Consider the following 25,066-nt stretch of genomic DNA (forward strand, 5'->3'; position numbering starts at 1 on the left):
AACAAAAACTACTTGCAGCATGTGCCTTATATCTAAAGATGACCACTGGCTCGTTGAAAGCAGATGACACGGTGAAATGCTCATATAATTTTGTCATGAAAAATATAAAAAATAAAAGAACGTAATCAGTGAATCACTTAATCTCATTGACAGTATGTCACTTTCTCTAAAGGAGGGAATCTGACAGCAGACTCTGATCATTCTGCATCATGTGTGCATAATTACTTCAGATTAACCTAAGAATATGGTAATGTCATCCACAAATGGTAGCAGGCTTAGTGTGTACCTCATGAATCCTGTACACCAGTGGTAGAAGCCACAGTTATTGTCACCAAGGAAGAGGAGTTATAAATCAAAACTGATGAGAGCAGAATGGAACAATACACTAAGGACACACCCACTCCCACAAAGGCAGTGCATATTCTCTAACTGAAGTGCTATAAAACACACCCAAGTTACAAAAAGCAACCTCTGCAGGAACACAAACCACTTCCACCAAGGCTAAATTAAATAAACCATCACCAAAAAGAACTTGAGAATATTATTTTAAATATTATCATTGCATCTGTCATTACTATATGAAATTTATGAGTCAAATGTGCTAAAGGGTAGTCTTCAAAGTCTGTTACTATAAATTAGGCTGTAATTTTTGAATCACTACTGTGGCTAAATAAACTGCTAGCTGACTAACAAATATAGCAGCACTTCCCTATGTCTAAGAATAAAACCCACTACACAGAAATAAATGAATTCCAAGATAGACCAAATGTGAGTAGTCTACCAACTATTCAAACCAGAGATTACTTTCAATCAATTAACACAACCACATACCTTCATTAGCAATTAATCATTTTATGGGTTAATTGTCAGCCTGTTAATGCATATCAGGCATTTAACTTAGAGCAACAGAGATGGTTTGGGAACATACTTACATGTGGCATAAAGAGAAGCCTGGCTTCAAGAGACAGGACATAGTACAACCAAAACAGAACAGCAGGATTAAGAAAATTTGTCCAGTCTGCATCAATGTACCATGTATCACCTGGATCCAAGCAATTTGTATAGACAAGTGATTTTAGTCCCAGGTACCTGTTAATTGAACATAATATGTCAAAAGTAAGATGTTTCTTCATTTTGAGCAGTTTTACATGAAATTTGTGTTGTCCAATAAGTAACAGTTGAATTAATAACAGTAAGTACAAGTAAATTGTACAAAACAGATCCACTGTATAATTAGGTAAGTTGCAAAGATAATAAATAATTAATTGCAGAGATGCTGATTCAGTTTTTCAGGCCAATAAATGAGCAATTACTATACGAGTATAATGTAGTTTGTTCATAAGAAGCACTTTGAGTTTATTTAATAACAGAGGTTGTCATTTTCTTTATAATAATGCACATGTTCCTTCAAATTTAAGAAGATTATTGTGATTTTATCTTTTTTCTGTCATTCCATAGTTGTTTCACAATTCATTGAAATGTTATTCTGTCCTTTTAACAAAACAAAAGGCAGTTTGTTTTTTCCCATACACATTTTGCTGCTTTTCTTTGTGAAGCTTCTTCAGTGGCCTGTAACACATGTTTGATTTATGTGTGTAATGAGTGTGTTGCACAGTAGTCACAACTATGTTGCTATATCATATTTTCAATTGTTTTCCTCTTGTTTTTCAGATTAGAAAAAACTTTCACAGTACAAGTTTCATGAGGTTAAATTATCACTTGGAATGTACAATTTCTGAAGATGTTAATTGATATGTGTTGTCCTGGAGATGTATTTAGATGGTCTGCATACTCCAGATGGCTGATTTTCAGTGTTTTTTTCCACCAAATAAATGTGGTTGAAATAATGTCGAAAATCGGCAGACCAACTAGATACATCTCCAGGATAACATACATGGATTAACAACATCAGAAGCCAGAGCAATTCTAGAAGTCAGTCAAGCAGGGTGGGGAGACTGGATTTGGGGAATGGAATATAGCTTAACAAAAGGGGAGGTAGTGTCCTCCACCGACAAAGTGGTAAAATTTGGTGTTGCTTAAAGTAGTTTTTGGTAGCTGTTTTTCAGTTCAGGGTAAAAAATGTGTATTAATTAATCATAAGATGCCCATTTTAAGTTAAATGATATTTATTGGTTTAGACAGTAAGCTATTTGCTGCTCTTATTCTTTTGTTAAAATGTGTTTGAAATACATTGCAACCTATATTGCTACATTGGAGTAATATATTCACCGATTTCTGATGTCATTTTATCCAGTATAATATGATACTCCATTGTGGTTGGGGGTGGGCTGTAGCCCCCACAGACCCCCCCCCACCCCCATTGCCACCACCCCTGATAAGACGTCTTAAGTAAAACCAAATGATAATTTAACCTTACAAAACTTGTGCTGAAAAGTTGTTTCTAATGTGAAAAACAACAGAATAACAAGTGAAAATATTAATCAACTTTGATTCTATAAGGAATTGTTGTGCACAGCAACTATAGGGAAGACAGGTACACAGCAACCAATCGCAATCCCATTAGTTTTTATTACTAGTGTATATTTAGATTTGGGCTAAAAACAGCTGTCTAAAGTGCTACAACACACGGAAATTACAGAATCAGAATTAATTTACTTTACATAGAGCAATAAGTAAAACACCATGTTATCCAACAGCAGCTACCCATTCTGATCAACATACTGTTTGAGTTACAATCCAACAAACTTGTGGTAGTACATGTCACCATATGATCTTTCTGGTATATAGGCAGCAAGACACCGAAGCAGTTGTTTACAGCAAGTACAGTGGCCTTAGCTTACACCGTGCAATGCAAATAAGAACCGAATTTAAAACCCTTTCTTAGTATCTAAAATCAACAAGCATATTCGCATGTCACTTTGAAGTATTCCAGAAATGTCAACTTACAATTGCTTGCTAACACCTTAGTGGTGAAAGTGATCCACCAAAATATATGCAAAGCATCATAAATAGATTCATACAACTGTATAATACAAAATTGTTACATCACTTTAGAAATAAAAATTTTAAAAATTAAAAATATTTTGTTGAAGATCATCTCGGTAAAATAAAATTGCATACCAATCTGAAATTCATCAAAAGCCTAGCGTAGACACTCATATCACAGTGGATAAAAGGTCCACTAAATATTTAATATTAAAGAAATATAAAAGTTCTTATAAACAGTTTTTATGAAGATCTGTTAACACTGTAGTAAAATAACTAAGATCAACATGACAAGGATGATTTAATGAAGTACATTTAATAAAACATGAAAATGACCTCTATTGATGTAAAATTTCATACATAAATGTATAATGTAGCTCCAACTGTGTTACACTGTTTGCAGGAAGATTATGAAACAAACTGCCATTTTATCTAGCCTTTAAAGCTAAAAACTGAATAGTGATTTACTTGTTTGGTGGTAAAATAGATATAGCACTGCATTGCATGGCATAGTAGTATGTGAGAACATAACTTTTTATCATTACTGGATTGTTTTGTCTTCCATTTTGTTGGTACTATTCAATGCTGTATCTATTTTATAGCCGAAATCTAGCTATCCAAGAGTAATAAAAAAGTAATGGGACTGTGAATTGATCACTCTGTGCCTCTTCTTCCTTCAGTGAAAATTAATATAGCAACATATTTTTAACTACTATATTAAACAAAAAGTATTACAGGCCACAGAAGATGCTTCACAAGTAAAAGATGCAAAATGCCTACGGCAAAAAACAAACTGCCTTTCATTTAGTTGCAAAGATGGAATACAATGAAAAAGGAAGAATAAATCAATAGCCAGTCAGACATCTAGTTACAACCGAGAAATTTGCTATATTTCACACTACTATACAGTTTCCAGAACATTCACTGCGACAGAGCTCTATTTCGACAACATATATATCCAAGATAGTTAAGGTAACACCTTCACTTAGTTAACTGTTTGGAATATAATTCTTACCTGCAAACATTGCATTTATCAGTAACTATTTCCTGTATGTACTGCAGCTGCATACAAAAAATTGCTGTGATATGTACAGCTGCAATTAACACAATAATGTGAAGGACAACTGAAAATGCTCTTCTCAAGTCCCTGTAACATGCCCACCATGTCATGGAACCAAGAAAGGTTATGAAGTAAATTCCATTGAGTACCGATGGTTGTATTACACCAGCAATTCCTAATGAGAGCAGAGTAATGTACTTTCCTGAAAGTAATAAAACAAATATCACAATGGGCAATTTTAGAATCTATGTAATACCAGAAAATGACAACTGAGAAAGGGAGAGGGAGGGAGAGGGAGGGAGAGAGAGGGAGAGAGAGAGAGAGGGAGAGAGCAGAATTGATGGTGCTTAAGTTGCTTATAGTATATGTACAACTACATGAAATATCAGGTTTCCTCACATGAAGAGTTCACCTTTTGAAGGAAGAACCAGAAAACAGCTTTGAGAACTGTGGAGAGTAGAGTGTAAGTCAACATGAACTCCCAACTGCTGCATCCACACACAGCAGAAAGGACATAGTCATCCACAACAAGCCTGAGAAAGACATGTGGGCCCTGCCATGTTAGTTTTCAACCCACCATTAGAACAAGTGGTGCACATCTGCACAAAGCTTCAAACTTTTGCCAGACACATAAAAATACAGTTTTCCTCATTCTGATGTTTCTGTACTAAACAGGCCAGACATGTTGACATTCACAGCCTTACTCTAGTGTCACTGGCTGCAGATGTTAACAGTGCTGATCACAGTGCATGCTAGCACACAGTGTAGTACAGAAAAAGTGACATCTCGCCTTTTGTGTGGCAAGGTATGTTTTTTGAGCACATCTCCAGTTCTGCCCATACTGTTTCATTCAACATCCTCAGGACCAATGTTTGACAAGGAATAGATTTTTTTTTCTTGGCAGTCTTTATCAATTAGATGGCTCTTGTAGTATAACTAAGCAGAGCTCTATCATCTATCAGTCAAGATTAAGTGTCTATTTCAATATCGACAGGTTCTCTGCAAGGTGCTCATTGATCTATAAATTCTGAATAAAACTTTTCTTTCCAAATACATACAGGAAGATCATACTCTCTGATAAACAGGAGAACATCTTTGATGTTAAGTTCTCCCAAATTACAAACCCATACCAACAGCATTTCATCATAGAATGGCTGTAAGCTACAAGGAAAGCTTTTATATAACCGTGGTGTTGTAACATGTTGCTAGGAAATTGTTTATTAATAATTAATTCTCTGATTAATGAAAATATATTTTATCTTGATTCTTTCAAAAAGTCTGGTTGTATAAAATATAATAAATCAATTTGTAATCACCAGGAGTTATATTTCAAACAATATTTGATCTCTGTAGTCACTTTTGAAAATTGTTTTTCCCTGGTTTAGGATGTACTATACCAACACAGGCTAAATCTGTAGTGAGCAGTCAGCTGTACCTCATTTCACTCATGCACAGCCAATCCCACATACTTTCTCTGGAATGAAAAAGTAGAACTGGACCACCTACAGGAGCACACCATCATGGGGCTTGGCAGCTTGAACTCTCATCCAGTCAGATAACTGATTAGATGCAGACTGGCTTTCTTAGCACAGGTATTAGGGCAGTCAATTGAAAATGAGACAGATAGAAAGAACATAAGTAAACTGTTTATTGTATCAAAAGTAATCATAACTGTTAATATATTTATGCCACTGCCAGACAAGATGGTTAATACCTCCATGAAGAACGTGCAGGCAGTTGCCTACGGAACCTTGAGTGTACTCAGGTCAGCATCTCTTCTTCTGAAGCAAATAAGCAACCACAGATGTCTTTCTTCAGGGCTCCAAAAATATGGAAATCACTTGGATAGAGATCAGGACTGTATGGAGGATGTGTAAGGGCTTCACAGCAAAACTTCTGCAGCTTAGTCGAAACAACCTTGGCAACAGGTATTATCCTGCAACAGAATGATGCCATCCATCAATATACCTGAGCATTTGGACTTGAGACATGCTTTAGTTTTCACAAAGTGTCCACATAAAGCTGCCCACTATTTGTTGCACCTTGTTCTAGAAAGCCAATGAGTAGCTGGCCCTTGCAGTCACAGAAATAGGTAATCATGACTTTTCCAGAGCTGGCATGCCTGTTGTTTTGACTACACTGCAGATGTTTCACTGGGAAGCCCTTACACATCCCTCTTTCAGTCCCAATCTCTCCCCTGGAGCCCTGAAGAAAGAAATTCATGACCATCGATATACTTCAGATGTAGAGGTGCACACCTGAGTACAAACACAATTCTATTGGCAACAGCAAACATTTTTCCATGAATGTACTGATCATCTTGTCTCACAGTGGTATAAACGTATTTACAATGAATATGATTACTTTTCAAACACTAAACAGTTTACTTACCTTTTTCAATCTGTCTCATTTTCATTTGACTGTCCCTTATATACAGTAAATTACTGCACCAATATTGCCAGTTCCTCAGCATCGAAGTGTGATGTACTGAGACTGCCACAGCAAGAGGAATCAATGATAACTGTTGATTTGTGAACTAGCATGTGGGTCCAGCAGAATAGCATTCTTACTTCACATTGTCTCATCACTGGTTCACTCTCTTTTCTTGATGTCAGGCACAGTGTGGGTGGCATGTCAGGGTGCGCAATGGCCACCAACAGTGTAATGGTATGGAGTAGGGGTATTTACGCACGTGCCAATGCAACAGTAGCTAGAGGTTAATTAAAGTCTTTGACACTTGCGTACGCCAGATTAGATCACTCAACAGTTACAATTTTCTTTTCCCCTTTACCTGGAGAGTCAGTGTCCTGTCACCCAGTTCTTTGACCAGACAGGGAACTTTGTAAGATGGCTTCAAAACTTTATTAACAGTCCTCAATACAAAAAGACATAATTCGCCCTGGTCAAATCTGTGATGTGAAGCTTCTGTTGGTCTCAACTCTTCCATCTTTCTCTGATGGTTTGCTACAATTCTAAACGTTGTTCAGGCAGGTGTAACGGATTAGAGAAAGAATTCACCTGGCAACTGCAGAGATTCACCATATATAAGCTCTGCCACAAATGCCTGAAAGTTCTCCTTCAATGCACCATGCACACTGAGCAGTACCAGCAAGAATGTGTTCACTCTAGACCCAGTGCCATATGATGTCAGCGTGAAGCGAATGGTGAAGGCATTTTAGCACACCAGTAGAAGCTGTGTGATATGGTGTATTTCTTCAGAGGTAAATTCAGTACAATTGTGCCATGGTGTGGAACAACTCTGCCTCCCATTGGTGGTCTCGGTCAGACATCATGTGCCAAACATCCTGGGCCACCAACCCCACTATCCAACTGATGGTAAACGGAGAGCCACACATTGCACTGTATGATCTCATAGTGGTAAAATTCCTGGTCACCTCGTGTAAATGTCAATCACTGTCAGGTAAAAGCTGTGAGAAATAAGTACCAAGCTGACGAGATCCACAAGCAGCTGTGAGAAACTTACTTTGGGAGCTACAAACTTTCCAAGCAGTGCCCGTAAATGATGTGCCAGTTTGCTCTCCTAGGATGGGACATATTCCTAGGTCCACAATTGGCAATCTTTCTGCACATCAGAGCCCTTGTTGCATGGGTACCTGGATGACATAGTCCATGCTTGGAAGCAAATCCTTGGTGATGCTGTAGTGCTGGTACACACAGTTGCAGCCAGCCTGTGGCTTTGTCACAGTATATTGCTACATTTTCAGCTAGCATTGGTATGTGCCACAATTGAAGGACCAACATTCTTTGCATCAGCTCTTTCAGTTTTGCATCACTGTTCTGCGATGTTGACAGCTTATCAAAATCTACTGGCTGTGATATGCTGCCAACTTAAGACACAATGTCAGAAACCATACTTTTGGTGCCCCTGATGTGCCAAATGTAAGTTGTGAACTAGCAAATAAGATTCAGATGGTTCACTTGGACTGAAGCGTAAACGTTTCAGGGCTGCAAAATTGTGAATATCAGCACTCACTGGCCACTGTGTATGGTGAAGATGTAGCCTTCATTCATAAAACTTAAATATTTTATAGTGATAGGCATCCAGCAACTCAGTATAAAATATCAAGAGCATTTTTTGCCAGCATTTTGGAGAAGTATCTTAAGGGTTCACAGACTCTGCTGAAGCATTGCGGAACTGCTCCCACAGAATTTACTGAAGAATTTGATGCTTCAAACGTCTCCTATAGGTCATTATTCAATGTGATAGGTGTGAAACAATGCACTCTAGTGCCAGCTGTATATGGTGCTTAATTTCAGCAGTATGAGGTATATAATGGTAATAGAATTTTACTTGAATTGTACTTACTGATGTTGTTCAGTCCAGGATGCAACTACGGCACACATCAAGTGTGAGGTTTTAGGAAGACAGAAAATCCAGGCCTGCAATTGGGTGGGTGATGTCAGCAATGAAAAAGCACTGTTCAAAAGCTCTCCAGACGCTGAGGGTCAGATTTAATGTCAATGTAGGTGTCTACTAGAAACTGCAGCTTGGCAACCTTACCCGCGACCACTAGGCACTTCAGTTGTTGCCCGACTCACTGTTGCTGGCAGACTATCCCTCCAACAGAAAGGGCCTGACAGCCAGGTACGTAATTACCTGCCCTATGCCTGAAGTGTCTATGGTAGAAACATTCCTCCCAGTCTGAGTAGGCAAGGATCACATGCTGCTTGATCAACGAGAAATGGTGTGCTCCCTTTTCCTTTGGGCTGAGGATTGGCTTCTCCATCTTTTATGCACTCCAAGAGCTGCATCCTGGGATGTGAACTTTTCTAGCGGTGATGTTAAGGTTACTATAGAATACTTTAATGATGAACCACACAATGTAATCACAAGGAGTCCTGAAACCTTCGAAATTCTGACAAGAGATTCTGCAAGCTTGTGCCATTAACAGAAAGGAGTAGTGCATTTACAGCAAGTGTGAAATCCATAGGAATTGGGGAAATTTTTTTAAGCACTTCTGCAACAATGCTTTGAAAGCCACATGATGCAGTCCCGCATACGGATGCCACGAACAATGTCATTGTGGCTAACTGGCCTATCAGTGTAGCTTAGGTACAAGCAGATTTGAGGCCCTAAGGAATCGTTACAGTTGTAGTGCTTTAGAGATATATGCTGCCAATCTTGGTATTTCTTATGTAAAGTGACAGCCTCTTCCTGTTTCAGTCATTCTTAATCCCACATGAATTCTTGCTACTGCTGCATCAGTTGTCGCTGCTCCTGTAACTGGTGAGTCTGCAGTGCGCATTGGTGTCGTGGTGTTGTAACTGTTGTCACTGTGTTCTCAGCTGCTCCAAATTCATGTCCGATGATGGTGGTCCATTGGTGTTAACATGTTGCAGAATCCCGGAACTTGCACCTCATGGGTTTTCATTACTTGTGTTGCATACTTAAGAAATTTCGATTTTCACACCATGATCACTGCCTACAGTGAACAAATACAATTAGATGATATTTGATACCATACAGTTTCATTTGCATAGCTTTATACAGAGCAGCGCAAAGGACTCCAGTCCATCAGGTCACTGACTAGGTGCAGACTGGTGTTCTTACCACATGCAGTCTTGCTGCAACACCTTCACTGATGTTGCCAGTTCCCTCACTGGGAAGTGAGGGGCACTTCACCATTGGTAGTGGTTTAGAAATCTAATCATTCTCTCAGATTATTTTGTGAGTTTAAGGTACTTATTTCACAAATGGTCATGAACACCATCCAAACCCTCACTGTGAGAACACACACACATTTGCAGACTCAAAACAGTTTTTAGAGTTAAACACATTGAAACTTCCTGCCAGATTGGCCTTGAACTTGGGACCTTTGCCTTTCACGGACAAGTGCTCAGTCAACTGAGATAGCTAAGCACTACTCACAGCCTGCCCTCACAGCTTTACTTACACCAGTACCTTATCTCTTACCATCCACACTTAATTGAAGTTCTACTGCAAAACTTGCAGGACTAGCCTCCTGGAAGAAGGGATACTGCAGAGATATGGCTTAGCCACAGCCTGGGGGATGTTTCCAGAATGAAATACACAGTTTGGACTTTACTTACATTGGTGACCCCCGTTTGGCATTTCAAGCACCCGTACACTTTTCCAACAATATCTTTAACAATTACTACACAAGACTCAGACATGTTGCAACTATGTGTATGATACTATAATGGACACTGATAAATGTGCACATCTGCATAATTTATAATAACTTCTCACCATGATGTAGAACACAGGGTCAAAATGTAACCTAAAGTGCCAGTTTTTCAGTAACCTAAAGTGCCAGTTTTTCAGAAGTCTGTTGAATATCTAGCAAAAACGAATCTCATCAACATATCAGGTGGTTCAATGAATGCCCATTCCAAATGATCTAATTTTTTCATGTAACTGATCACATGCTTTAAAAGGCTCAGTTAGTCCACAGTCCTCTTAACCCAACAACACAGCCCAACAAATCCACAGTCACACAACTGCAGTGGTGTGTCCTGTTCCCGTCTTCTTATGATTATTGTATTCTTAGTAAACCTGTGAGCCTTTATGCCAATGCTGACATGTCGTCTCAGCTTCCAGCAGGGGCCGACTGATTGACCAACAAAATACCTTCTGCTTTACAACAGAAACAAAGGGCACCACATTCTGGAAAAATTTCACCTCACTGCATTACTGGTCATGGCCAAACCAACCAAAGATGTTACATTTCTTAAGATTATTCAATGGACACAAGGGATATGATCTCACCAGCTTCCTACCCACACCCATCCAGCAGGACAAGGTCACTTCACACTTTAGTATTGTCTCTAGGTACAAGACAGTGTTGTTCTATTAGCCACAGAGCACAAGTCCCACAGAGTTGTCATACCACCAAGCCTCCCTCTTTCCTTACTTCAAACTGTGCAGTGGAGAGTCACATGCAAGATTTCCTTGGCCAAATGCAAAATGTACTGGCCATGACTGACACCATTGTTGAAGATATGGCATTCTCCAGTACAAGTTGTGTCACTCACCAAGCAGAACTTCCAAGAGTATTCTCTCTGTGGCCACAGCCCTCCAGTCCATGTGACCATTTTCATGCAGATTTTGCCATCCCCTTTATTAAAACCACATGGCATACATCTGTAGACACCTACTCTACGTTCCCCTATGAACATTAAATCGCATCTACCACAGACACGATAGTGACAACAATGGCTCCAATCCTTGCCACAGAAGACTTGCCATTAGCCTCATTTCAAATAATGGTCCACAGTTCACTTCTGCTGCCTTTGTTGATTCCTTTGGCCTACACAGCATCCCCATCTGCTGAGGGCACCAGTCCATCCACAGTCAAAGGTTGAACTGAAGAGGATGGTAATAACATTCAAGGACGAAATGAAGAGAACTCTCCAGTCACTGACTATCCCCAGCAGACCTTCTCCACAACTGAACACCATAGACCCTCCTACATGTACTGCAGCTCCAGGATCACAACAGATGCACTCCGGCATGTCACTGGTTCCCTGACAGGTGCTCTGATGCAAGCTCAGACGTTCAGACACCACCCAGGATGGATGCCTCCACAGTCACTTGATGCCATAGGACCATCCACCAATTGGACAGACTTCCACAATGACACCTTCACCTCCCCTGGTACAATGGATCAGGGTACCCATCAGATGTAGAGATGATGAAATGTGTATCATCAGCTGCATCTGTTACATGCCTTACCCCACACTGAGTCTGGCACAAAATGGGCTACTGCTGGCCCTATGTGGTATTTCACAGATGTAGGAATGCACAGAGTGAAGACAGCATGTTTCAGGTCATGCCCCAGGCAGCACATCAGTCAATTTAACCCTACTGTGAGTGGTACACAGTGCAGTGGACAAGATCTATTCACCATTTCTCTTAGTGAAAACATTTAGCTTATCTGTGGTTTAAGTGCCAGCTGCTGCAAGTGGCTAACGGTTCTATCACAGCCTTCAAAACTGATGCAACTACTCACATTTTCATATAATATTTGGATTAAAACTACTGCTCACTGTACGGGACTTTCTATTGGATTATTCTCTGGACATAACGGTATAGTAGATGGACATGTTAGTTTATGAAAATTATCTGTGGCTGTTGCATTCTCAAAATAAGTATCTCCAACCTACTATCCTCAGTGACAACATTTATGGCCTCTGGGCAGAAGTGCGCAGTAGACAGCAGTGCAACGAGCCAATAAGCACCCAGTCAGTTTCCGCATTCTGTACTGTGTAAACTTACATCGTATTTGAGCTTTCTATGTGTTTTACATGTGCAAAGCTACAACTGACATATCTGTGTTATTCTGTATGTTTTGAGTTTTCTCACAATGGCTAAAACACCTATTAGGTGCCAAATGCTTCACAAACAGGCAATGGACCCTATTTTTAAAGTGTACTCATGCTTCAAATGTGAAGCAGACTCAGGCAAGCTGGTCTGTGATGTTGCTAAGGTGCAGAAACGAAATGCAGTTGCTGTCTATTAACTTTCAACTGAGCAGTCAATGAGCATTCACTGTGAGCTGCGAAGCCAGACACTGTAAGGCTGTCACCAACTATAACATTGCCATTTGAATAGTGTATCAATACCAAACTTTTATGAGTGACACCTTTCTCCCAGATGAATAACTGCCAGTTTTTATAGCAATTTGTTTTTTCCTGTGTACTTTAATTCTCCAAATGACCTTTTTCTTTGTCATCAGTCTTCTGATGGGTGTGATGTGGCCTGCCACAAATTCCTCGTCTGTGCAACCTACGTCCTAAATTATTTGCTGGATGTATTCCAATCTCTGTCTTCCTCTACAGTTTTTACCTTCTACAGCTCCCTCTAGTAGCATAGACGTTAACCCTGATGTCTTAACAGATATCCTACCATCCTGTCCCTACTTGTCAGTGATTTCCATATATTCCTTTCCTTCCTGACTATCCTCAGAACCACCACAGTCCTTACCTTATCAGACCACCTAATTTTCAACATTTTTCTGCAACACCACATCTGAAATGCTTTAATTCTCTTCTTTTCTGGTTTTCTCACAGTCCATGTTTCACTTCCATATAATACTGTGCTCCAAATATACACTCTCAGAAATTTCTTCCTCAAATTAAGGCTTATGTTTGATTCTAACAGACTTCTCTTGGCCAGGGATGCCCTTTTTGTCAGTGCTAGTCTGCATTTTATGTCCTCCTTGCTCTGTCCATCACTCGTTACTTTGCTGCCTAGGTAGTACAATTCATTAACTTCATCTACTTCGTCATCAACAATCTTGATGTTAAGTTTATTGCTGTTCTCATTTCTGTTATGTCTCCTTACTTTTGTCTTTCTTCAATTTACTCTCAATCCATATTCTGTGCTCTTATACTGCTCATTCTATTCAGCAGATCCCATAAATCTTCCTCACTTTCACTCAGGATAGGAATGTCATCAGTGAATCTTTTCATTGATATTCTTTCACCTCAAATTTTAACTCCACTCTTGAACCTTTCTTTTATTTCCATCGTTGCTTCTTTGATGTATAGATTGAATAGTAGGGACAAGAAACTACATCACTGTCTCACACCCTTTTGTTCTTTTGGTTTACACATCTCGTCCTGTAGGACCAAATCGAGAAGGAAATCTCCAAGGCCATGGAACATGTCAGTACATGAAATTACAACCTAAAAGTAATAACGAATCAAATAAAATGTGTATGAACCCAAAAAATGACAAGCCATAAGTTTATGTAAATGCAATCAACAATTTAACACAGGAACCAGCTTAATTTTTCAAGGAACTTCTCGACAGAAAAGAAGGAGTGACCCTTGAGGAAACGCTTCAGTTTCGATTTGAAAGTGTGTGGACTACTGCTAAGATTTTTTAATTCTTGCAGTAGCTTATTGAAAGTGGATGTAGCAGTATACTGCACACCTTTCTGCATATTAGTCAAGGTAGTGTGACTCAAATGCAGATTGGGTTTCTGCCAAGTATTAACTGAGTGAAAACTGCTAATTCTTGGAGATAAGCTGATACTGATAACCACAAATGACAGTAAAGAATAAATTTATCGAGAGGCCAATGTCAGAATACCCAGACTAATGAAAAGGGGTCGACAAGAAGTCTGCGGATTTATACCACCTATTGCCCGAACCACCCATTTCTGAGCCAAAGATATCCTTCGAAAATGGGAAGAGTTAACCCAAAATGTAATATCACATGTTATAAGTGAATGAAAATAAGCAAAGTAGACTACTTTTCATGTCAAACTATCACTTACATCAGATACCGTTCGAATAGTAAAAATGGCAGCATTAAGTCTTTGAACAAGATTCTGAACATGGGCTTTCCTCGACAGTGTACTATCTATCCGAATACCTAGAAATTTGAACTGCTCAGTTTCACTAATTATATGCCCATTCTGTGAAATTAAAATGTTGAGTTTTGTTGAATTTTGTGTTGGAAACTGTACAAACCAACTGTGATTTAGTGTTAGTTTATTTTCTACAAGCTATGAACTTATGTCAAGAATTGCACTATTTGAAACAGACAATGTTGTGCACAACACCCTTTATTATCAAGCTAGTGTCATCAGCAAACAGAAATATTTTAGAATCACCTGTAATACTAGAGGGTATATCACTTATATAAATAAGGAACAGGAATGGCCCCAGTGCTGATCCCTGAGTTACCCCCATTTAACCATGCCCCACTCAGACCCCATACTCATAGCCATACATAGCCATATTCAACACTGTGAATAATGACCTTTTGTTGTCTGTTGATAAAGTAAGAGGTGAACCAATTGTAAGCTACTCCCTGTATTCCACAATGGTCCCATTTCTGGAGCAATATTTTGTGATCAACACAATCAAACGCCTTAGTTAAATAAAAAAAAGATGTCTAGTGTTTGAAACCTTTCATTTAATCCATCCAGCACCTCACAGAGAGAAGAGAACATAGCCTACAACCACTACTAAAACCAAACTGTACATTTTATCAGCGGGAGTAATGTGGGACCTAAGATGCTGCACTAACAATCAGCGTGGTCTTGAGGCTGTCTGTTGCGCACGGCCGAGACGGTTGATACAGTGTGGCTCATAAGTAGATGTGTGAGCGTGTACATTTGATAGCAAATTATGTGAAATAAAATGATGAATTATCCTGACATTTACAGTCTTTTCAATAACTTTAGAGAACACTAATGGCATACAAATAGGTCTAAAATTGTGTACATTATCCTTCCCTCCTTTTTATAAAGCGGCTTTCCTGCTGAGTACTTTAATCGTTCAGTGAACTGACCATTCTTAAAGGAAAAATTACAAGTATGGCGAAGTACAGGGCTAACATGTGCAGCTCAGTACTTTAATATTCTGCTAGACACTCCATCATATCCATGAGAGTCCTTAGTCTTAAGTGATTTAATTGTTGACTCAATCTCCCCCTTGTCTGTATCACTGAGGCGTATTTCAGACATCAGTCTCAGAAAGGCATTTTCCAAGACAGTTATATGAGTCCCTGAAGAAACTTAAGTTTTTATTTAATTCACCAGCAATGCTCAGAAAGTGTGTGTTAAATACTGGACATACAACCATCGACGTTGTGTTGCTGACCAGACACTTCCTTCACAACTGACCTCATGGTTTTAATTTTATCCTGTGAATTAGCTATTCTATTTGCGTACCACATACTTTTTGCCTTCTTAATAAAATTTAAGCACCTTACAATACTGTTTGTAATGGGCTTCTGTAGCTCAATTGTGACTACTTCTAACATTTTGGTATAATTCCCATTTTGTTCTACATGACATCCTTTTCCCACTAGTCAGCCAACAGGGCTGCCTTCTACTGTTAGTACCCTGTTTAGAGCATTCTAATAGAAAGCAACTTTCAAAGAATACGAGAAATGCATTAAGAAAAGCATTATATATGTCATCTCTGTTATCGGCTCTATAAACATCCTGCCACTCTTGTTCCTTAATGAGGTTTAAAAAACTCTCTATTGCCATTGGATTAGCTTTTCTACATAGTTTGTAACTATATGTAACATTCATTTGAGTACAAAAACCTTTTAGTGTAAAGATTGGTGCATCATGGTCCAACATCCTTTTCCTTGAAAAATTTCATACAAGATTAATATTGAAGTCATTGTGTATAACTAATTTTTGGTACTTCCTATATGGTGAACCAAGAACACTCTGTAACTTGAGTAGAAATGCTCTAAAGTCAGAGTTAGGGGACCTATAAATAACAATAATTAGAAGTTTAGTTTCACTAAATTCAACTGCTCCTGCACAACATTCAAATACTTGCTCACTGCTGTGCCGTTATACGTCTACGGAGTCAAATGGAATACTGTTTTTTATGTACATGGCCACTCCCCCATTTTGCAAAGAACTCCTTGAAAAACAGCCACCTAATCTGTATCCTGGTAAAGGAAGTCTCTGAACTGTCAAAATATTTAAATGGTGCTCTGATATACCAATAATGCCAGAGTCAACATCTATAAGTAGTTCACTAACTTCATCTCTAATAGCTCTTACGTTTTGATGAAACATGCTTATTCCTTTACTACTTGGTTACCTGACCACCTTTGAAGGCAATTCCTTTGTTAGAGGGACTTCCTTTAAGCAGAAATACCTATCACCCGATTTCACTCTAAAACAGGTGCAGCTCTAACACCAACTACAACAGGAATTTTCCCCAAGAGTGATCCGACTGACACTCACTACACCGTCAACTATAAGCTTTGCCAACCTCCCCTTCCCATACCTATTGTGAGGTGCAGGTCATGCCATGTCTCCCACTCTTACTGTTCCTCTTGGCTCTTGTACATATTGTACATTACCCATCTTTCTCTATAGCTTACATTTATTTTTCTCAGAATTTCAAATATCTTGCACCATTTGACATCATCTAACGCTTTTTCCAGATCAACAAATCCTATGAATGTGTCCCGATTTTTCCTTTAGTCTTGCTTCGATTATCAACAGCAGCATCAGAACTGCCTCTCTGGTGCCTATACATTTCTTTATGTCACACTGATTGTCGTCTAATACATCCTCAATTTTCTTTTCCATTCTTCTGTACATTATTCTTGTCTGCAGCTTGAACGCATGAGCTATTAAGCTGAGTGTGTGATAATTCTCACACTTGTTGGCTCTTGCAATCTTCAGAATTGTATGACTGATGTTTTTCCAAAAGGCAGATGGAATATCGCCAGTCTGATACATCCTACATACCGACGTAAATAGTAATTTTGTTGCCACATCCCCCAATGATTTTAGAAATTGTGATGAAATTTCTCTAGTGCCTTATTTGATTTTAAGTCATCCAAAGTTCTTTAAACATCTGATTCTAATACTGCACCCCCTATCTCTTATATATTGACTCCTGTTTCTTCATCCATCATGCCATCAGACAATGCATCCCCCTCAGAGAGGCCACAATGTACTCTTTCCACCTATCCACTCTCCCCTCTGCATTTAACAGTGGAATCCCCATTGCACTCTTTAATGTTACCATACTTGCTTTTACTTTCATCTTAGTACCCAAACAGACAGCTTTTGTTATTAATTACTACATGTTGCTATCAATTTGTTTCTTCATTTTATGAAATTGTAACTAAAGCCAGTCTTGTCACAAGAAAGTATTTTCTGATTTTAGTTTTGCTTACTTTTATTTTTCTACCCTTACCTACATAAAAAAAAAATTACACAGGAAATATACGAACAATGAGATGCTTGATGTAACTACTCCATGATAAATTACTTATAAAAAAAATTGAATACTTACCAATAATAACAAAAAATCTGTAACGTTTTCTGCGTAATGTTCGAGATGCCTTTGGCAAGATAATAGTGCTTGAAGGTTCATGTTCTGGTGCTACTGTGTCTCGCCTTTGAGCATTTAATCTCTTACAAATTATGTATACTGACAACGAGCATGATAGCATTAAAATATCTGGTCCAAGTATACGAATTCCATTACTAATACTCAGATCATTCAGACGCACCAATCCTACATGACGAAGAATCTTCTCCAGCATGCCACCTACAGAAACAAATATGTAACACATGTTATACACATATAAGTTGGGTTACTGTTTAAGAATCAACTTTATACATATTGCACAACTTAACAACGGCATACCGTTATAGCCTGGGCATCATATACAGCTGTATTTTCATACATTAAAATCTCAAAAACAATGCTCTCACTACACCCCATGAAGGTCATCAGGACAGTTGAGCACAGTAAGTGAAATCACTGACTTGGCTGGACACCCAAAACCATACAATCAACTGGCTAAAACAAGGCATCAAAATATCACAGTCTAGCACAACATATTCATATGCTGACTTATTCTGTCCCAAGAAAGCCTAAATGAAGAACATTCTTCAAGGGTACGAAAAAGTTATGTTAACAGTCACAGCCAGGAGCAGCCGCTGCATACAGCTTCCATATAGTATACTAACAACACACTATCGCTAGTAGTAATCTACTCACACTGCTTGTTGATCAGACTGACTGCTGCCCATCATGTATTAGGAAACATACATACAAATCTATTTTCATACTAAACAACTTTTAACCTCCTCAGTATGCAGGCACTGATATGGTTCTTAAAAATTAGTACACAAACATAATTTTTTATTATGTAGTTGATAAACAGTAAATGATGTAATGTAAGAAGAAGGGTAGTGACATTTATCAAAACAGCTGTTTTTCTGCTGACATGTATGGTAATGGAAAGTTGTGGGTGAAATACAATATGTGATCAAAAGTATCCAGACACCCCCAAAAACATACGTTTTTCATATTAGGTGTATTGTGCTGCCACCTACTGCCAGGTATTCCATATCAGTGACCTCAGTAGTCATTAGACATCACAAGAGAGCAGAATGGGACAGTCAGCAGAACGCACGGACTTCAAACGTGGTCAGGTGATTTTTTTGTCTCTTGTGTCATATGTCTGTACGTGAGATTTGCACACTTCTAAACATCTCTAGGTCCACTGTTTCCACTGCGATAGTGAAGTGGAAACATGAAGGGACACGTACAGCACAAAAGCGTACAGGCCGACCTCATCTGTTGACTGACAGAGACCGCTGACAGTTGAAGAGGGTCGTAATGTGTAATAGGCAGACATCTATCCAGGCCATCACACAGGAATTCCGAATTGCATAAGGATCCACTGCATGTTAGGCGGGAGGTGAGAAAACTAGTTTTTCATGATCAAGCGGCTGCTCATGAGCCACGCATCATGCCAGTAAATGCAAAATGATGCCTCGCTTGATGTAAGAGTGTAAACATTTGATGATTCAACATTGGAAAAACGTTTTGTGGAGTGACAAATCACCGTACACAATGTGGCGATCCGATGGCAGGGTGTGGGTATGGCGAATGCTCAGTCAACGTCATCTATCAGCGTGTGTAGTGTCAACAGTAAAATTCGGAGGTGGTGGTGTTATGGTGTTGTCGTGTTTTTCATGGAGGGGCTTGTACCCCTTGCTTTTTTGCATGACACTATCACAGCACAGGCCTACATTGATGTTTTTAGCACCTTCTTCCTTCCCACTATTTAAGAGCAATTCGGGGATGACAATTACATCTTTCAACACGATCGAGCACCTGTTCATCATGCACGGCGCTATGGCGGAGTGGTTACATGACAATAACATCCCTGTAATGGACTGGCCTGCACACAGTCCTGACCTGAATCCTATAAAACACCTTTGGGATGTTTTGGAACACCGACTTCATGCCAGGCCTCACCATCCGACATCAATACCTCTCTTCAGTGCAGCACTCCTTGAAGAATGGGCTGCCGTTCCCCAAGAAATCTTCCAGCACCCGATTGAACATATGCCTGCAAGAACAGAAGCTGTCATCAAGGCTAAGGGAGGGGGGGGGGGGGGGGCAACACCATACTAAATTCCAGCATTACCGATGGAGGGTGCCACAAACTTTTAAGTCATTTTCAGCCATGTGTCCAAATACTTTTGATCACATAGTGTACAAGCATATACTTTTGATCACATAGTGTACAAGCATAGGAAGGAAACAATTTATATAGCTTCGGTGGTGGGCAGTCAACAGTTGCATAAACAAGACCAAAATCACAGCTTAGCTTAACATTATGATCATTGTCAAAGGTACAAGCATGAACGCACCAGCGCCCACATGCCCCATGTGTACTTGAAGGCTGTGCTGTAAGGATAGTTGCAAGAGAAGCCAATATAAGCTGCAAGGGTAGTGGACCTGATCCAAATAGCATTGGTTGTGAATAATGGTGGTGAAGCAGTCATTGAATTCTAGCGTGATAGGCTCATTAGGGTCTTCTGAAACTAGTTGGTCAACTTTGCTCTCGGCCTCAGTTTGACATTGGAAATTCATTCAGACCGACACTTGGTTGGTGGTCATGTCAACAAATCTGGAACAACTGATGGTTATACAAAGTGATAGCACAGCACAAAATTATAACAAGCTTTTTTTAAATCATGACTACAAACATCAATAAAGACACATCTAATAATCTCATGGTTGATGGTAGGTTAGTATTTTAAAAGACAGATATACTGGAACACACATTTGAAAATGCAAGGGTTTCTCTACGGAAGATAATTTTCATGCACTAATTGCAATGCCTCCAGGAAATATTCCACAAGTAAACAAGGAATAAAAATGTCCAAAATATGGTATGTTGGTACACATATCAGCTGTTTCCAGTGATTTGTCACCAATGGCGTAAGTGAACAGTAGGGGGCCTCTTTGACTACTTATGTGTAATACATTTTACATTTATTCATGTTTATGGTCACCTGCTTTTCTCTCTAACAATCATCGATTCTTTGCACATCTTCCTGCATTTAACCACAGTCTTCTGATGTTGTAACCTTTCTATAGACAGCAGTATCAGCCACAAATAGCCTCACATAGCCTCCAATGTTATCTACAACACTCCACTGAGATACTCCTGAAACTACATTTGATGATTTTGTTCCAATTGGAATGATGTGTTGATTCTATCTGCACGGAAGTCCTGTACTCAGTCACAAATCCACTACTCAGTTCAGCTATATTTTAATCACTAAATGACTGTGTGGAACTATATGTAAAGTCCTCTGGAAATCAAGGAACATGGCATCAACCTGAGCACTTCGCCTATGGCACTCAGGATCTCATGGATGAAAAGGGCAATATCGCTGCTTGCAGAGCCCATGTTGATTTTTATAGAGGACATTTTCATTCTCCATGATTCCCATAATGGATGAGCATAAAAATTTAGCGTAATTCTACAACAGATTGACATCTGTGATACACGTCTATAATTGTGTGTGTGCACTCGACAGCCTTTCTCGAAAACGGGAATGCCCTTCACTTCTACCCAATCGCTAGCTACCCTTCATTGCTCCAGTAACCTTAAATAAAATACTGCTACAAAGGAAGAAAATCCTTTCATATAACCTCTATTAACCTCACAGGTATCCCATCTGATTAAGTTGCCTTTCCATTGTCGAGCAGTTTAGGTGATTTTCTATTCTGTGATCACTGATCTCAACATCTGCCATTTTGGCATTCCTGTTATGATGGAAAGGAGGAACCATATTATGATTTCCATAGTCAATCAATTTTGGAAGATCAAATTCAGTATTTCAGTCTTCTCCCAGTCATAATCTGTTTTGGTGCCAGTATGGTCAATGAGTGAGTGAGTGAGTGAGTGAGTGAGTGAGTGAGTGAGTGAGTGAGTGAGTAGATAATTTCAATCCACTTATTAGCTTTATATAAGAGTAAAACTCTTTAGGATTTTTAATCATATTGTTTGGATAAAGTGTAAGTGATGACTGTGCTGTTGGATGTACTGCTCTATAAATATTTAACATGGAACCTTAAATGTTAGAAATGGAGAAAGGAGTTGCCACATTCATCAGAAATTGTCATAAATTTCAGAACATTGACATTCGTACATTTGCCTGGAGCAGCATACAGAAGCATGTGCAGCATAAGTAGAATTTCATGATATATCCTTCGTAACAGTAAGTTCCCACCGAGAGCCTGCAAGTAATTTTAACCTTTTCATAAATCACGTTTAAGCTCTACTGGCCTATGTACCACAAAAAAAGAATGGTTGTGGTAATATTAATGTACTTTTTTTTAAACTGTTCCAGTTACAATTTAATCTAGTCAAGAACATTATCATTCAACATTCTTACTGTAAACTTTCCAACTGGAGTGGTCAACTGCTCACAAACAGCCATTGATTATATCTTTATTGAAAAGTCTAGCGAACAAAATTATATTACAAAACCAGCAGTTCAATGGGCTCTCATACCAAGACTTGAAGATCTTTTTGTTAAATGTCGATGCTTGCCAGGCTATAAGACCTTCTAGATCTCAGTTTCAGAGGATAGTCAGTAGGACAGAAATTGATATTTTGGGAAACTCCTCAAAGACAGGAACTGGAGTGGTATACACAAAGCTCATGGCATGAATGAGAAGTACAACACTTTGTTGACAAAGTCCTTACTTCATTTGTATACTGTTTACCCTCAAAACTAACCCAAATACAACCAAAGTCTATGAAGAAGTCATGTCACTCAAGGACAATGGTGTCTTGCAAGATAAAAAGGAAACTTTGTGTATTGGTCACAAAGAGTTCCGATGTTGATGCTGTGGCTCATTACAGGACATGATGAAAAATATTAAAGATAGTAATATGGACAGCAAAGCAAATGCATTATGAGAAAAAGGTACTCATGTCAGATAGCAAAATAAAGACACTATGGTGCTCAGTGAAGTAGGAGACTGTTAGAACCTGAGATGAAGAGGAACAGATAGCATTAATAGTAAATGATACATTGGTAATAGATGTGTACAGTGTTGCAAAACTTTTTAAAAAGCATTTCATAAATGGTACTGAAAAGATGGAGTTGCCAAATGCAGCAGATGCTGCCAAGGAACATCTTAGATCAGGTACTACAAATAACTTCAGTAATATGAACATAATCCACCCTACACCAGTAGAAGTAATGTCCACCATAAAAATCTTTTAAGTCAATACTTGTGGCTCTCATAAAAATTAAAGAAGTTAATTAATGGATGTTGTTCTGATTTTAGTAACATGTTAAGTTATTTTTGTAACCAATCATTCGTCAGTGGAACATCTCCTGACTGGCAGAAATGTGCTGAACTCAAGTCTTTGTTTCAGAAAGAAGCAACACCATCGAATTTCTGTCCAGTTTCAATTGATAGGTTAATGAAATTTCATGGACATTAAGTAAATGATTCCTAGCCAATTCTTTGTCACTAAACTTTGAAAGAGGCACACTACATGCAGTTTAGAGCTTACAAGTGATTTTCCACTAGTATATACCTAAAGTATGAAGCAAAGCAGTTAGAAGAAGTTGACAGTGTTAAATTATTATGATTACAGCTTGATAAGAAATTGTGCATGAGTTGTCAGACATCAGTGATATGAAAATAAAAATAACTAACACACTTTGCTTACTTTTATTCCATAATCCCATATGGGATCACTTTTTGGGGAAACAGATCAAAACACTCAAAAGCTTTCAGAGCCCAGAAGCGTGTAATATGAAATATTTGTGGTGTGGACTCCTGCAGATCCTTGTTCAAGGAACTAGAAATACTAATGGTTAAACAACAGCTGAGTCCATAGAAATAGTATAAGAAGTAAGATTAATCTCCTCAAAGATCTGAAATCACTTACATTTGTCCAGAAAGGTGTCGATTAGCAAGGAACACACATTTTCAATATCTTGCCAGCAGCCATAATAAGTTTAACTACTCATAAATTTCAGTTTAAGAGGAGTATAAAGGATTTATCTGTGGCCTAATATTTCTACTCCACTGATGAATTTCTTAGCACAGCCAATTGATGTGTATATGTCATCACTAATATAAAATAACATGAGTAATATGTAAAATCTGACATGTATAAATTCCGTGCAGTTATTTGATTAATGTAAATCACTGTTGTGAAAAGGTTTTTGCTATTTGATGATATGTGGCTATGATAGCTCAAGAATTATTATATGCACGTCAGTGGATTGAAGATATGTGTGTTTTGTGACAAGCTTGTTACTACCTTTTAAATGAAACTATGTGTAAGATATTTTGACTCCGTATCTATGAGGACCATCTCTGGAAAAAGTATATAGCATTTTTTTTTTTTTTTTGTACTGTAAATGTTTATTGTGTGTTGTTCTTTTCTGACATGTTTTACATCCTCAGGGATGACCTCAATATGGATCTACTTGAATGAAAATTACATCTAATTTAATCTAATCTTAACCAAAACTGTTCCACATTTACGTGTTTCACTTTACTCCACTACCAAGAAGAATTTACAGATAATGCTGTTCCATGCGTATCTTGCATTCTTCCATTCCCACCCGAGTTATGGGATAGTATACAGGGCAGTTCCATAGGCTCAAAATCAGTGTTTAAATGGCAAAAGAAAGCTGTAAGGTGCATTGGAGGACTTGGCCCATATGCATAATATCAAGATTATTTTAAGAAACTAAATATAATGATAGTGCCTAGCCTGCATATTTACAACTGCATTGTCTTTGTTAAAGAGAATCTAAGTAAAGGTGATGTAAGGAGGACAGTTCATGACCATAACACATGACCATGTACCACACACTAGGCTTGCAAAGATTCATAGCAGTTACAAATATCTTGGTCCTGTCTACTTCAACAAATTACTTGAAAACGCCAACACAGTGGCAGTAAATAAATTTAAAACTACTCTTTCGAAACGGATGAAAAGTATAGAAATTTACTTTGCTCAAGAGTTCCTTGAGTGTGCGTCAAATGACCACATTTCTTATGAGAATAAACAATAAATTAACTGCAAACTTTACAGATGTCACACTGTGTACTATTTAATTACTGCTTCATATACTTATTGTTAATTACATGTTTGATTACTCAGTATCTTTGTCATTCACTTAACTACATAGTTAACTTATCTTGTAATTGTTAGGAAACTTTTTGTTGTTATTGGCATTTGTTTAAATATGTAATGTATTTATCTTGAATTAT

At 38.4% G+C, this 25,066-nt stretch overlaps 1 protein-coding gene across 1 annotated transcript in view; it reads right to left on the reverse strand.

Moving 5' to 3' along the window:
• Positions 1-25,066, reverse strand: part of LOC126485089 (piezo-type mechanosensitive ion channel component) — a 699,946-nt gene that overhangs the window by 474,986 nt on the left and 199,894 nt on the right. The window contains exons 5-7 of the mRNA XM_050108694.1: positions 17,789-18,046; positions 3,962-4,208; positions 933-1,089 (exon numbers count right to left, since the gene is read on the reverse strand). Of these exons, the coding sequence (XP_049964651.1) occupies positions 933-1,089; positions 3,962-4,208; positions 17,789-18,046 (662 nt within the window). The remainder of the gene's footprint in view (positions 1-932; positions 1,090-3,961; positions 4,209-17,788; positions 18,047-25,066) is intronic.

This window comes from Schistocerca serialis, chromosome 6 (assembly GCF_023864345.2).
Source record: "Schistocerca serialis cubense isolate TAMUIC-IGC-003099 chromosome 6, iqSchSeri2.2, whole genome shotgun sequence".
Lineage (NCBI taxonomy): Eukaryota > Metazoa > Arthropoda > Insecta > Orthoptera > Acrididae > Schistocerca > Schistocerca serialis.